Source organism: Bos taurus, chromosome 28 (genome assembly GCF_002263795.3).
Source record: "Bos taurus isolate L1 Dominette 01449 registration number 42190680 breed Hereford chromosome 28, ARS-UCD2.0, whole genome shotgun sequence".
Lineage (NCBI taxonomy): Eukaryota > Metazoa > Chordata > Mammalia > Artiodactyla > Bovidae > Bos > Bos taurus.
In genome coordinates, this window is record NC_037355.1 from 4253102 (window position 1) to 4266934 (window position 13833).

The 13833-nt window shown below is 43.1% G+C and overlaps 1 protein-coding gene across 1 annotated transcript; it reads right to left on the minus strand.

Moving 5' to 3' along the window:
- Positions 1-9674: 9674 nt before the first annotated feature.
- Positions 9675-11881, minus strand: LOC533307 (tubulin beta chain). Its single transcript, XM_002698780.6, has one exon. It carries the CDS (start codon positions 11712-11714, stop codon positions 10380-10382), a length of 1335 nt encoding a protein of 444 aa, XP_002698826.1. The 5' UTR covers positions 11715-11881; the 3' UTR covers positions 9675-10379.
- Between the last annotated feature and the right edge of the window lie 1952 nt (positions 11882-13833).

Below are 13833 nucleotides of genomic sequence, written 5' to 3' on the forward strand. Positions count from 1 at the left end.
AACGTGAAGATTTATGAAGATGTAAATCATTGCAGCGAAGTTTACCATATGAGGCGAAAATTTTAATTTTATTTCATGCTACTCAAACCATAGGTGCTTGTGAGGAAGACCAGAAAAATGAACATTTTTTCTGTTCACGTGAGTTGCAGTGTGAATGAAATTTACAGATCCCCTCTATACATGTATAGTAACACTTTCAATGTTTTACAATACATTTGTTTTCTAAGCAAGGAAGTAAACTCTGAAAAGAAATGAACCAAAGTCATTTTTAATGCATCTTGTAGAATGCAGGACTCACAACACACAGGGCAGTATTTAATAGTGGAACAAGTTAGAGCAAGGGCTAAAATCTCATGCTGGAAGGACTTCAAACTGGCTGCTGTGAGGACAAGGACAGAATTTTTTACCTGGAAGAAAGCATTGCTCACTTTGACCGAAAAGCAGATATCACTTATTTCTGTAGAAATTATAATAATCTTCCTTGAATTGTCGAAACAAGGCAGATATATCATAATATTCTTGTAGGGATATTCATTTATCTAGCTGGTTTCAGCAAGTCTTAGCTGCAGCATGCACGCTCTTTGCTGTGGCATGTGGGGTCTCGTTCCCTGTCCTGGGATCCACCTGGGACCCCCCTGCATTGGGAGCAAGGAATGTTAACCACTGGACCACCAGGGAAGTCTCTATCATAATATTCTTAAATTTGGGAAGTTTCAATCCCTTCACAAATTTTTAATAGGCTTATAGACATTCATTGGTAAGGACAAGATTAAATAGGACCATTAACTTGACATCAAGTTATTTGAAATCAAGTTAATTGCCAATCTAATTGACATCAAGTTAATAATTATTTAAGAATTTATTACCTGTTAAGACCTTTTTCCAGGTGCTGTAAATCTCTAGCACTAAGTACAGTTCTTCACACCCACTAAAGACTCAACTCATTTGTCTTGTTGAATGAAAGAATAAGTCTCATGTCTAAGGTGGAGACAAGACTCTATGGGTAAAGCTTAATTTGAATAAGATTTTGAAAGGCAGAAGGGATTTGGATATGAAAAATGAATGGGGAGGACATTTGAGAGGAAGAGGCATGTTTTAAAGGAGTAGAAGAGGCACAGGGCACATTCGGTGGACGATGATGAAATTAGCGTGACTGGATCAGGGATGTTGGGTACCAGTCGTGGGCAAGATCAGGGAGCTTCAGACAGAAGCTGACCTGGGGTAGCCCAGCTTCTGTTGCCAATCTGAGGAGTTTGGACTGTATGTTACCAACACGAGTGTCATAGAGATAACTGGTTGGGTTACATGATCAAAGGGTCTTTGAAATGACAATGAAACTTTTAACGCTAGTGTGTCCACTGTGGGTAGGAGCAGGAGTAGACCAAGGAAACAGAGACCAATCTCAGGGTTATTGCTGTAGCATGCTCATTTCCTTTTACTTATTTTTTTATACTCTTGAAAAAATTACTTTGTTTACTTTTGGCTTTTCTGGGTCTTCATTCTGCATGTGGGCTTTCTCTAGTTGCAGTGAGTAGGGGCAACTCTCTAGCTGCAGAGCAAGGGCTTCAGTCCTTGTGGCTCATGGGCTTGGTTGCCCCATGGCACATGGAATCTTCCTGGACCAGGGACTGAACTCATGTCCCCTGTATTGGCAGGAGGATTCTTAACCACTGGTCAGCCAGGGCAGACCCATTTCCTTTTATTGACCTTAAGTCTTTGAGGAGAAGGATTTTACCTTTGTATTTTCATCTCTAGCACAGTGCCCAAACATCAGAGGTACTAAGTGTGTGTTAATTTCTGCCTGATCTTTTTTTTTAGGATCCACCCTAATGATCTTATGCAACTTTAATTACCATTTTATTTATATCATTTCCTTTTAGATTCCACATACTTTATGCCTGATCTTAGCCAGCTGGCCTGGGAATGGAAGGATTGGGATCCATTAATTTATTTATTAAACAAGCAATAAAGTAGGGACCAACTACATTTCAGGCACTATATTTAAGAGATGATCAACAGGACTTAGGAGTACTGAAGGGGAGGAAAAAGGACACTTCTGTTCTTGCACCTGGACATGAAATGTGGTATATGTTGTGGAAAGAGTGTCCTTTATCCTCTCTTTGAACTGTTATTACCCTTGGTTTTATAAACCACCCACCCCAGGTAACAAATAGATAGGTCACAACTTCACAGTTAGCAAAAACCACACTTAGTTCAGACTCCATGTCCATCAGGGTGTCCGGGACCTGTGACTAATGTAGACACTGTGTTGTGGCCCAGGTAATCTGTAAGTTCTGGTTGTCTCCATCTGCGTTTTTTTGGTGTTTTACCCCCAGAAGGGCAGAATTTGTTGCTGTGTCTTCCATCTAAAGAGACTTATCTTAGTCTGCTCACTGGCCAGCCACTCCTCCCACAACCCCCATCAGGTCTTGTCTGCACTTGAATTGTAATGACTCTATCACTCTGAGAAACTGTGGCCACGTTCTTAAATTTGCTGTAGTGTCTCTGGGGCTTTTTAGGAGTGGGTGGTGAATTTAGCTCAGATGACCATTATATCTACTACTGCGGGCAGGAATCCCTCAGAAGAAATGGAGTAGCCATCATGGTCAACAAAAGAGTCTGAAATGCAGTACTTGGATGCAATCTCAAAAATGACAGAATGATCTCTGTTTGTTTCCAAGGCAAACCATTCAATTTCTCAGTAATCAAAGTCTATGCCCCAAACAGTAATGCTGAAGAAGCTGAAGTTGAACGGTTCTATGAAGACCTACAAGACCTTTTAGAACTAACACCCCCAAAAGATATCCTTTTCATTATAGGGGACTGGAATGCAAAAGTAGGAAGTCAAGAAACACCTGGAGTAACAGGCAAATTTGGCCTTGGAATACAGAATGAAGCAGGGCAAAGACTAATAGAGTTTTGCCAAGAAAATGCAGTGGTCATAACAAACACCCTCTTCCAACAACACAAGAGAAGACTCTATACATGGACATCACCAGATGGTCAGCATTGAAATCAGATTGATTATATTCTTTGCAGCCAAAGATGGAGAAGCTCTATACAGTCAACAAAAACAAGACCAGGAGCTGACTGTGGCTCAGACCATGAACTCCTTATTGCCAAATTCAGACTTAAATTGAAGAAAGTAGGGAAAACCACCAGACCATTCAGGTATGACCTAAATCAAATCCCTTATGATTATACAGTGGAAGGGAGAAATAGATTTAAGGGCCTAGATCTGATAGATAGAGTGCCTGATGAACTATGGAATGAGGTTCGTGACATTGTACAGGAGACAGGGATCAAGACCATCCCCATGGAAAAGATATGCAAAAAAGAAAAATGGCTGCCTGGGGAGGCCTTACAAATAGCTATGAAAAGAAGAGAAGTGAAAAGCAAAGGAGAAAAGGAAAGATATAAGCATCTGAATGCAGAGTTCCAAAGAATAGCAAGAAGAGATAAGAAAGCCTTCCTCAGCTATCAATGCAAAGAAATAGAGGAAAACAACAGAATGGGAAAGACTAGAGATCTCTTCAAGAAAATCAGAGATACCAAAGGAACATTTCATGCAAAGATGGGCTCGATAAAGGACAGAAATGGTATGGACCTAACAGAAGCAGAAGATATTAAGAAGAGGTGGCAAGAATACACAGAAGAACTATAAAAAAAAATCTTCAAGACCCAGATAATCACGATGGTGTGATCACTGACCTAGAGCCAGACATCCTGGAATGTGAAGTCAAGTGGACCTTAGAAAGCATCACTACGAACAAAGCTAGTGGAGGTGATGGAATTCCAGTTGAGCTATTCCAAATCCTGAAAGATGGTGCTGTGAAAGTGCTGCACTCAATATGCCAGCAAATTTGGAAAACTCAGCAGTGGCCACAGGACTGGAAAAGGTCAGCTTTCATTCCAATCCCAAAGAAAGGCAATGCCAAAGAATGCTCAAACTACCGCACAACTGCACTCATCTCACATGCTAGTAAAGTAATGCTCAAAATTCTCCAAGCCAGGCTTAAGCAATATGCGAACCATGAGCTTCGTGATGTTCAAGCTGATTTTAGAAAAGGCAGAGGAACCAGAGATCAAATTGCCAACATCCGCTGGATCATGCAAAAAGCAAGAGAGTTCCAGAAAAACATCTATTTCTGCTTTATTGACTATGCCAAAGCCTTTGACTGTGTGGATCACAATAAACTGTGGAAAATTCTGAAAGAGATGGGAATACCAGACCACCTGATCTGCCTCTTGAGAAATCTGTATGCAGGTCAGGAAGCAACAGTTAGAACTGGACATGGAACAGCAGACTGGGTCCAAATAGGAAAAGGAGTACGTCAAGGCTGTATATTGTCACCCTATTTATTTAACATATATGCAGAGTACATCATGAGAAACGCTGGACTGGAAGAAACACAAGCTGGAATCAAGATTGTTGGGAGAAATATAAATAACTTCAGATATGCAGATGACACCACACTTATGGGAGAAAGTGAAGAGGAACTAAAAAGCCTCTTGATCTAAGTGAAAGAGGAGAGTGAAAAAGTTGGCTTAAAGCTCAACATTCAGAAAATGAAGATCATGGCATCCGGTCCCATCACTTCATGGGAAATAGATGGGGAAACAGTGGAAACAGTGTCAGACTTTATTTTGGGGGGCTCCAAAATCACTGCAGATGGTGACTGCAGCCATGAAATTAAAAGACGCTTAGTCCTTGGAAGGAAAGTTATGACCAACCTAGAGAGCATATTCAAAAGCAGAGACATTACTTTGCCAACAAAGGTCCATCTAGTCAAGGCTATGGTTTTTCCTGTGATCATGTATGGATGTGAGAGTTGGACTGTGAAGAAGGCTGAGTGCTGAAGAATTGATGCTTTTGAACTGTGGTGTTGGAGAAGACTCTTGAGAGTCCCTTGGACTGCAAGGAGATCCAACCAGTCCATTCTGAAGGAGATCAGCCCTGGGATTTCTTTGGAAGGAATGATGCTAAAGCTGAAACTCCAGTACTTTGGCCACCTCATGCGAAGAGTTGACTCACTGGAAAAGACTCTGATGCTGGGAGGGACTGTGGGCAGAAGTAGAAGGGGACGACAGAGGATGAGATGGCTGGATGGCATCACTGACTCGATGGACCTGAGTCTCAGTGAACTTTGGGATTTGGTGATGGACAGGGAGCCCTGGCATGCTGCGATTCATGGGGTTGCAAAGAGTCGGACACGACTGAGCCACTGATCTGATCTGATCTGAACTTGGGTGTCATGACAATATCATACCCCCAAATATCCCTTGCCTCAGTAATCAACCTGTGCCCTAGGTATGTAAATTTTGTTCTCCTTGGGGTAAGTTTTCTATTCTCCATCTGCTACACTTGTTGGCTTCTTGTTTTTTTAAGATTGTTGCACTTCCACAGATTGAATCTGAGGTGCCACACAAGTACACATGTTAATTCTTCCTTTGCATCCTTGCTAGACGTTACCCTAATACAACATTCCTGGAGATAGATGCTATTTTTGTTGCTTTTTTACATCTGAGGAAACAAATATAACTAGTAGAGTAAGAATAAATGATTGGCTTAATATGACTAAATGACTAAAGCTTATCTATTACAAACTTAGCTAAATAATATTTCCACCACCACCCCTGCCCATAACTCTGAGAGCAATCCCTGGCAATAGCACTGTGCTGATAAACACTCAACAAGCGGCTCTCATTGTGAATATGGGGCACAGTTTGTAGCATCTGCTGGTTTCTGTGGCATAAATGAATCAACCGTAGCAGATTTCAAGCTGCCAACATGACGTCACTGAACTCTGAATTGAAAAGAGATGTGCATAATCGATTCTTGCAAGCCTGTAGAAGCCAGAGAGTTCAGAATTTAATTTTTCCTCCTTGAGCATTTTCCATGACAAATAGTCACAAAGCTGTTTGTTGTAGCATGTCTGTCTTTTAGGAATTTTGATTTTGGTGCAAGGGGGCATGTAGACATTGCTCAGTTCAGTTCAGTTCAGTTCAGTCGCTCAGTCGTGTCCGACTCTTTGCGACCCCACGAATCGCAGCACTCCAGTCCTCCCTGTCCATCACCATCTCCCAGAGTTCACTCAGACTCACGTCCATCCAGTCAGTGATGCCATCCAGCCATCTCATCCTGTGTCGTGCACTTCTCCTCCTGCCCCCAATCCCTTCCAGCATCAGAGCCTTTTCCAGTGAGTCAACTCTTCGCATGAGGTGGCCAAAGTACTGGAGTTTCAGCTTTAGCATCATTCCTTCCAAAGAAATCCCAGGGCTGATCTCCTTCAGAATGGACTGGTTGGATCTCCTTGCAGTCCAAGGGACTCTCAAGAGTCTTCTCCAACACCACAGTTCAAAAGCATCAATTCTTCAGCACTCAGCCTTCTTCACAGCCCAACTCTCACATCCATACATGACCACAGGAAAAACCATAGCCTTGACTAGATGGACCTTTGTTGGCAAAGTAACGTCTCTGCTTTTGAATATGCTCTCTAGGTTGGTCATAACTTTCCTTCCAAGGAGTAAGCGTCTTTTAATTTCATGGCGGCAGTCGCCATATGCAGTGATTTTGGAGCCCAAAAAATGAAGTCTGACACTGTTTCCACTGTTTCCCTATCTATTTCCCATGAAGTGATGGGACCAGATACCATGATCTTCGTTTTCTGAATGTTGAGCTTTAAGCCAACTTTTTCACTCTCCTCTTTCACTTTCAGCAAGAGGCTTTTTAGTTCCTCTTCACTTTCATTAGTTCCTCTTCACTTTCTGCCATAAGGGTGGTGTCATCTGCATATCTGAGGTTATTGAGATTTGTCTCAGCAATCTTGATTCCAGCTTGTGTTTCTTCCAGTCCAGCATTTCTCATGATATACTCTGCATATAAGTTAAATAAACAGGGTGACAATATACAGCCTTGACGTACTCCTTTTCCTATTTGGACCCAGTCTGCTGTTCCATGTCCAGTTCTAACTGTTGCTTCCTGACCTGCATACAGATTTCTCAAGAGGCAGATCAGGTGGTCTGGTATTCCCATCTCTTTCAGAATTTTCCACAGTTTATTGTGATCCACACAGTCAAAGGCTTTGGCATAGTCAATAAAGCAGAAATAGATGTTTTTCTGGAACTCTCTTGCTTTTTGCATGATCCAGCAGATGTTGGCAATTTGATCTCTGGTTCCTCTGCCTTTTCTAAAATCAGCTTGAACATCAGGAAGTTCACGGTTCACATATTGCTGAAGCCTGACTTGGAGAATTTTGAGCTTTACTTTACTAGCGTGTGAGATGAGTGCAATTGTGTGGTAGTTTGAGCATTCTTTGGCATTGCCTTTCTTTGGGATTGGAATGAAAGCTGACCTTTTCCAGCCCTGTGGCCACTGCTGGGTTTTCCAAATTTGCTGGCATATCGAGTGCAGCACTTTCACAACATCATCTTTCAGGATTTGAAATAGCTCAACTGGAATTCCATCACCTCCACTAGCTTTGTTCATAGTGATGATTTCTAAGGCCCACTTGACTTCACATTCCAGGATGTCTGGCTCTAGTTAATAATTAATTCTCTTCCAGAGATAAAAGTTATTAATATAGGTACAGGTGGTATTACTTTCCTCAGTTTCTCAAAATTTCAAGTGTATGAGAGCATATAATATTGCCTTTGGCAACTTCTAAATTCAAGCAGGAGAGGGAGGTGGATATGACTAGCAGGTAGCCTGTATGACAGCAAACTCTCTGAATGAGGAGTCCAGAGGCTTGGGTTCTAGTCTCAATTCTGACATAAAATAATTGTGAGACTTTATCTACTAAAGCCTACTGGGTATTGGCTTCTTCAGCTGAAAAATGAGAGAGTTGGGCCAGGCCATCTGTAAATTTCCTCACAACTCTACGTTCAAAATTATGCAAAAAAATGTGGAAAATAGTAATGGGATGAAAAAATTACAAACTTTAAAATTATATCAGAATTACAACAACAGCGTATATGCAAATAATTGACAACAGGCACATGAAGAGATGTTTATATTTTGTGTTCACAGCAGCATTATTCACAAGAGCCAAAATATGGAAGAAACCCAAGTGTCCATTGATAAATGAAAAGATAAACAAAATGTAGTCTGTCATCTCTGCTGTAACAAGACGCTGGATTTTTTTTAAGCTTTTAATTTTATATTGGAGTGTAGTCGATTAGCAAACAACACTGTGACCGTCTCAGGTGAACGGCGAAGGGACTCAGTCATACACATGTACCCATTCCCCCTCAGACTCCGCTCCTGTCCAGGCTGCCAAAAACACTGGGCAGAGTTCCCTGTAGGGAATTCTGACCCATGCTACCCCATGGATGAACCTTGAGGACGTAACGCTAAGTGAAACAGTCCAGTCACAAAAGGACAAATACTATATGTTTCCACTTACTTGAGGTCCCTGGTGTTGTCAGCTTCATAGAGACAGAAATTAAAATGGTGGTTGTCAGGGGCTGGAGGGAGGGAGAGTGGAGAGTGTTTAATAGGTATGAAAAAGTTTCTGAGATTAGTTGCATGACGATGAACTGTACACACTTAAAAGTGGTTAAAATGATGCCTTTTATGTTATGTGTATTTTGCCACAGTTAAAAAAGTTATAACAGAAGAAACATGAAGGAATTTTGCAGGAGTTTGGCAGTAATCTTGATTCCTCAAATAGTCCTGAGTAGGTGATCGTAGGGTTTATTTCATAATAAAACCATGAGTGTAAATGAACACCCTGCGGGTTTCCAGTGAGGTTTTTAGGAGACACTATTTATAACTGATGACTAAATATGGTATTCTGAATTTTTTGACATTGTATTATAGGCATGCTGAGGTGAGCTTGAAGACTAAAATAAACTATACTAAAGCCTGTATTCAAAGACAAGCCAAAGTAAAAGATATATACCTGCCTGTGAATGTTGAGCTGTGGGCTGCCCACACCTGCTGCCCTCAGCCTTTCTCTGAGCGCTCAGGGGCGGGTGTTTCACCCTTGCCTCTGCTCACGATCCCCTAGGGCCCGGGGCACCAGGCGCCTTCTGAGATAACAGCAGCGGGGGAAGAAGTTCTGAACATCTGACTGTGCCATCCCATCCCTCCAGTGAACTCCTGAGTCATCTCTGCTATAACAAGATGCTGGATTTTTAAAAAGATTTTAATTTTATATTGGAGTATAGTTGATTAACAAACAACACTGTGACCATCTCAGGTGAACAGCAAAGGGACTCAACCATACACATACATGTACCCATTCTCCCTCAAACTCCGCTCCTGTCCAGGCTGCCACAAAACACTGAGCAGAGTTCCCTGTGCTTTATGGTAATACCTTGTTGGTTATCCATTTTATTTATTTATTTATTTTCTTTTCAGTTCCCATTTATTTTTGGCTCTTGGGGCAATGTCATCTTTTCAATATGAAAAAAAGCAGTAAGTTCAACACAATAGAAATCTGAAGTGTAGAATAGGACAAAATCAAGAAGTGGGGAAGCAGTAGCAGGAGAGATGAGATGTTTGCCAAAAGATGGAAGGTGTTCTGTCCCCTGTCTGGGGAATGACGTTTAGGTGGCAGCACATACCTTTCCATATAAGTACAGAAGGGGTTGATACGTATCATTTTTTTTGATAAGAAAAGATGGGGTGGGGAGGGGCTTTCTGGAGACTTAGAGACCAAGGCTATCTCTTGCTTCTCTTGACCCCCTTTCTCAAACAGGAGAAAGGAGGGAATTCAACGTTATTATGAAGGAGATAAAGTGGAAGAGGAAGGGATTCCCACTTGATAGGGTGGGGGCCAGAAACTTGCAAAGGTAATAGCTTAGGACAGAACTTGGAAGGAGACTGAAAATGAAGATAATACTGTCAACACCTCTGCACAAGCTGAGAGGAGCGGGGAGATACCTGGCACCTAGGACTTCAGTACCCTGGATGCCCCTCTCCAAACCCAACCCTTTCTGGTAGGGACTTCTACTCGCTCAGTTTCCTTCCCCTGGGCCAGCACACCGGCCTAGGATGGCAGTCCAATCCAGGTTTTCAGCACACGGTTCTAAATGAGATTTGAGGAAACCCAGCCTCTTGGAGAGCTATCTCGAAAACAGAGAGGGAAATGTTAACTGGACAGATGGGAGGAGTGGGCACCAGAAGGAAAATGACAGGGTTACCCAGAATGCAGAAAATCTAGGCTCCCCAAAAGTGGAAAGAGAGAAGAGACATTCAACAAACAACAAATATTTATTGAGCGCCTCTTATGTGCCAGGCACTGTTCTAGAATCCCCCCCAAAAAAGAAAAACAAGATAGATGCAGAAAATGCAAATTCTGAGGGAGAGGAAAGGGGTCGTTGAGGAAGAAGGCTGAGGGGATTAAGAAGCCTAAGGTGATAGGGACTTGGCCTTAGGCCTCCTCTTCGGCCTCCTCACCGAAATCCTCTTCCTCTTCTGCGGTGGCATCCTGGTACTGCTGGTACTCGGAGACGAGGTCGTTCATGTTGCTCTCAGCCTCGGTGAACTCCGTCTCATCCATGCCCTCACCTGTGTACCAGTGGAGGAAGGCCTTCCGGCGGAACATGGCCATGAACTGCTCCGAGATGCGCTTGAACAGCTCCTGGATGGCCGTGCTGTTGCCAATGAAGGTGACTGCCATCTTCAGACCACGGGGTGGGATGTCGCAAACAGCTGTCTTGACATTGTTGGGGATCCATTCCACGAAGTAGCTGCTGTTCTTATTCTGCACGTTGAGCATCTGCTCATCTACCTCCTTCATGGACATCTGCCCACGGAACACAGCAGCCACGGTGAGGTACCGGCCATGGCGGGGGTCACAGGCAGCCATCATGTTCTTGGCATCGAAGACCTGCTGGGTGAGCTCAGGGACAGTGAGGGCCCAATACTGCTGGCTGCCACAGCTGGTTAGAGGGGCAAAGCCAGGCACGAAGAAGTGGAGGTGTGGGAAGGGCACCATGTTGACGGCCAGCTTGTGGAGGTCAGCATTGAGCTGGCCAGGGAAGCGGAGGCAAGTGGTGACTCCACTCATGGTGGCCGAGACGAGCTGGTTCAGGTCTCCATAGGTTGGTGTGGTCAGCTTGAGGGTGCGGAAACATATGGCGTAAAGGGCCTCGTTGTCAATGCAATAGGTTTCATCAGTGTTCTCCACCAGCTGATGGACAGAGAGGGTGGCGTTGTAGGGCTCAACCACAGTGTCGGAAACTTTGGGTGAGGGCACCACGCTGAAGGTGTTCATGATGTGGTCAGGATACTCTTCACGGATCTTGCTGATGAGCAAGGTGCCCATTCCGGAGTCAGTGCCCCCACCCAGCGAGTGGGTCAGCTGGAAGCCCTGCAGGCAGTCACAGCTCTTGGCCTCCTTCCGAACCACATCCAGGACCGAGTCAACCAGCTCGGCTCCCTCTCTATAGTGGCCCTTGGCCCAGTTGTTGTCTGCCCCGGACTGACCAAAAACAATGTTGTCTGATCTGAAGATCTGACCAAAAGGACCTGAGTGAACAGAATCCATGGTTCCGGGTTCTAGATCCACCAAGATAGCACGAGGGACATATTTGCCACCTGTGGCTTCATTGTAGTACACGGAGATGCGGTCCAGTTGTAGGTCGCTGTCCCCATGATAGGTGCCGGTGGCGTCGATGCCATGTTCATCACTGATCACCTCCCAGAACTTGGCACCGATCTGATTGCCACACTGACCGGCCTGGATGTGCACGATTTCCCTCATTGTTAAAATTTATTCTAATCTTTTTGCTCGCCTCAAGGTGTGTACGGGGCAAAAAAATAATATGGAATTAGTTTTTCTCTGCTGCTAGTTGCAGGGTGGAAAGATGGAACAGGACCCGGAGGCTGAAGCAGCGAGGTCCGAACGCGGCGGCAGGAAGGTTCTGAGAGGGAGGGTTATCCATTTTAAATATAGCAGAGTGTACATATCCATCCCAAACTCCCCAACTATCTCTTCCCTCCATTCTCGCCCCTGCCTGCAACCCAAAGTTCATTCTCTAAGTCTGTGAGTCTGTTTCTGTTCTGTAAATAAGTTCATTTGTATCATTTCTTTTTAGATTCCTCATATAAGGGATGTCATACAGTATTTCTTCTCCTTGATCTGACTTTCTTCATTTCGCATGACAGTCTCTAGGTTCATCCATGTTGCTGCAAATGAGATTATTTCATTCTTTTTAATGGCTTAGTAATATTCCATCATATATACGTACCACATCTTCTTTATTCATTCATCTGTAAGACACTGGATTTTTTTTTTAAAAATATTTTAATTTTTAACTGAAGGATAATTGCTTTACAGAATTTTGTTGTTTTCTGTCAGACATCAACATGATTCAGCCATAGGTATATATATGTCCCCTCCCTCTTGAAACTCCCTCTATCTCCCTCCCAATCCCACCCCTCTAAGTTGATACAGCGCCCCTGTTTGAGTTCCCTGAGTCATACGGCAAATTCCCACGGGCTATCTATTTTACATATGGTAATGTAAGTTTCCCTGTTACTCTCTCTGTACATCTCACCCTCCCCTCCCCACTGCCCGCCATGTCCACTAGTCTGTCCTCTATAAGACATTGGATTTTTAAATGGCATTAACATTGTCCAGTGGTCATGTAGGGATGTGAAAGTCAGACTGGGAAGAAAGCTGAGCACTGAAGAATTGATGTTTTTGAACTGTGGTGTTGGAGAAGACTCTTGAGAGTCCCTTGGACTGCAAGGAGATCCAACCAGTCCATTCTGAAGGAGCTCAGTCCTGGGTGTTCTTTGGAAGGAAAGATGCTAAAGCTGAAACTCCAATACTTTGGCCACCTCATGCGAAGAGTTGACTCACTGGAAAAGGCTCTGATGCTGGGAGGGATTGGGGTCAGGAGGAGAAGGGGCCGACAGAAGATGAGATGGCTGGATGGCATCACCGACTTGATGGACGTGAGTTTGGGTGAACTCTGGGAGTTGGTGATGGACAGGGAGGCCTTGCCTGGTGAGATTCATGGGGTTGCAAAGAGTCGGACACGACTGAGCGACTGAACTGAACTAAACTGAACTGAGCGACTGAATTGAATTGAACATAGTCCTAGATTTTTCAAAAATTAAAAATTAATTTTTAAAATTAATTCTTAAGTATACTAAAGTTCAAATTTGTTTTCAAAGAAATAGTTCTTATATTAGATGAGTATTAATTAGTTTTTCTAAAGCTCACTTAAATATTACAGAGATAAATCAACTGGCATACTAGGTTTTGGAACAAATTCAACTACATGATTCTTGGTATATTTGCAAGAGTAGCAAATAATTGCAAAATTTACAATACTTACAAGTATATTTCTGCTCTGGTTGGAGCATAAATTTGTGACTGTAATAGAATGTTTCTTGACTTCCTACTTTTGCATTCCAGTCCTCTATAATGAAAAGGACATCTTTTTTGGGTGTTAGTTCTAAAGGTCTTGTAGGTCTTCATAGAACTGTTCAACTTCAGCCTCTTCAGTGTTACTGGTTGGGGCATAGACTTGGATTCCCCTGATATTGAATGGTTTGCCTTGGAAACGAACAGAGATCATTCTGTCATTTTTGAGATTGCATCCAAGTACTGCATTTTGGACTCTTTTGGTGACTATGATGGCTACTCCATTTCTTCTAAGGGATTCTTGCGCAAAGTAGTAGATACAATGATCATCTGAGTTAAATTCACCCATTCCAGTCCATCTGAGTTTGCTGATTCCTAGAATGTCGATGTTCACTCTTGTCATCACCTGTTTGACCACTTCCAATTTGCCTTAATTCATGGAACTAACATTCCAGGTTCCTATGCAATATTGCTCTTTACAGCATCGGACCTTGCTTCTATCACC

Excerpts from the sequence above, each read along its gene's own strand:
- LOC533307 (XM_002698780.6), bottom strand. The coding sequence starts at position 11,714 with ATGAGGGAAATCGTGCACATCCAGGCCGGTCAGTGTGGCAATCAGATC.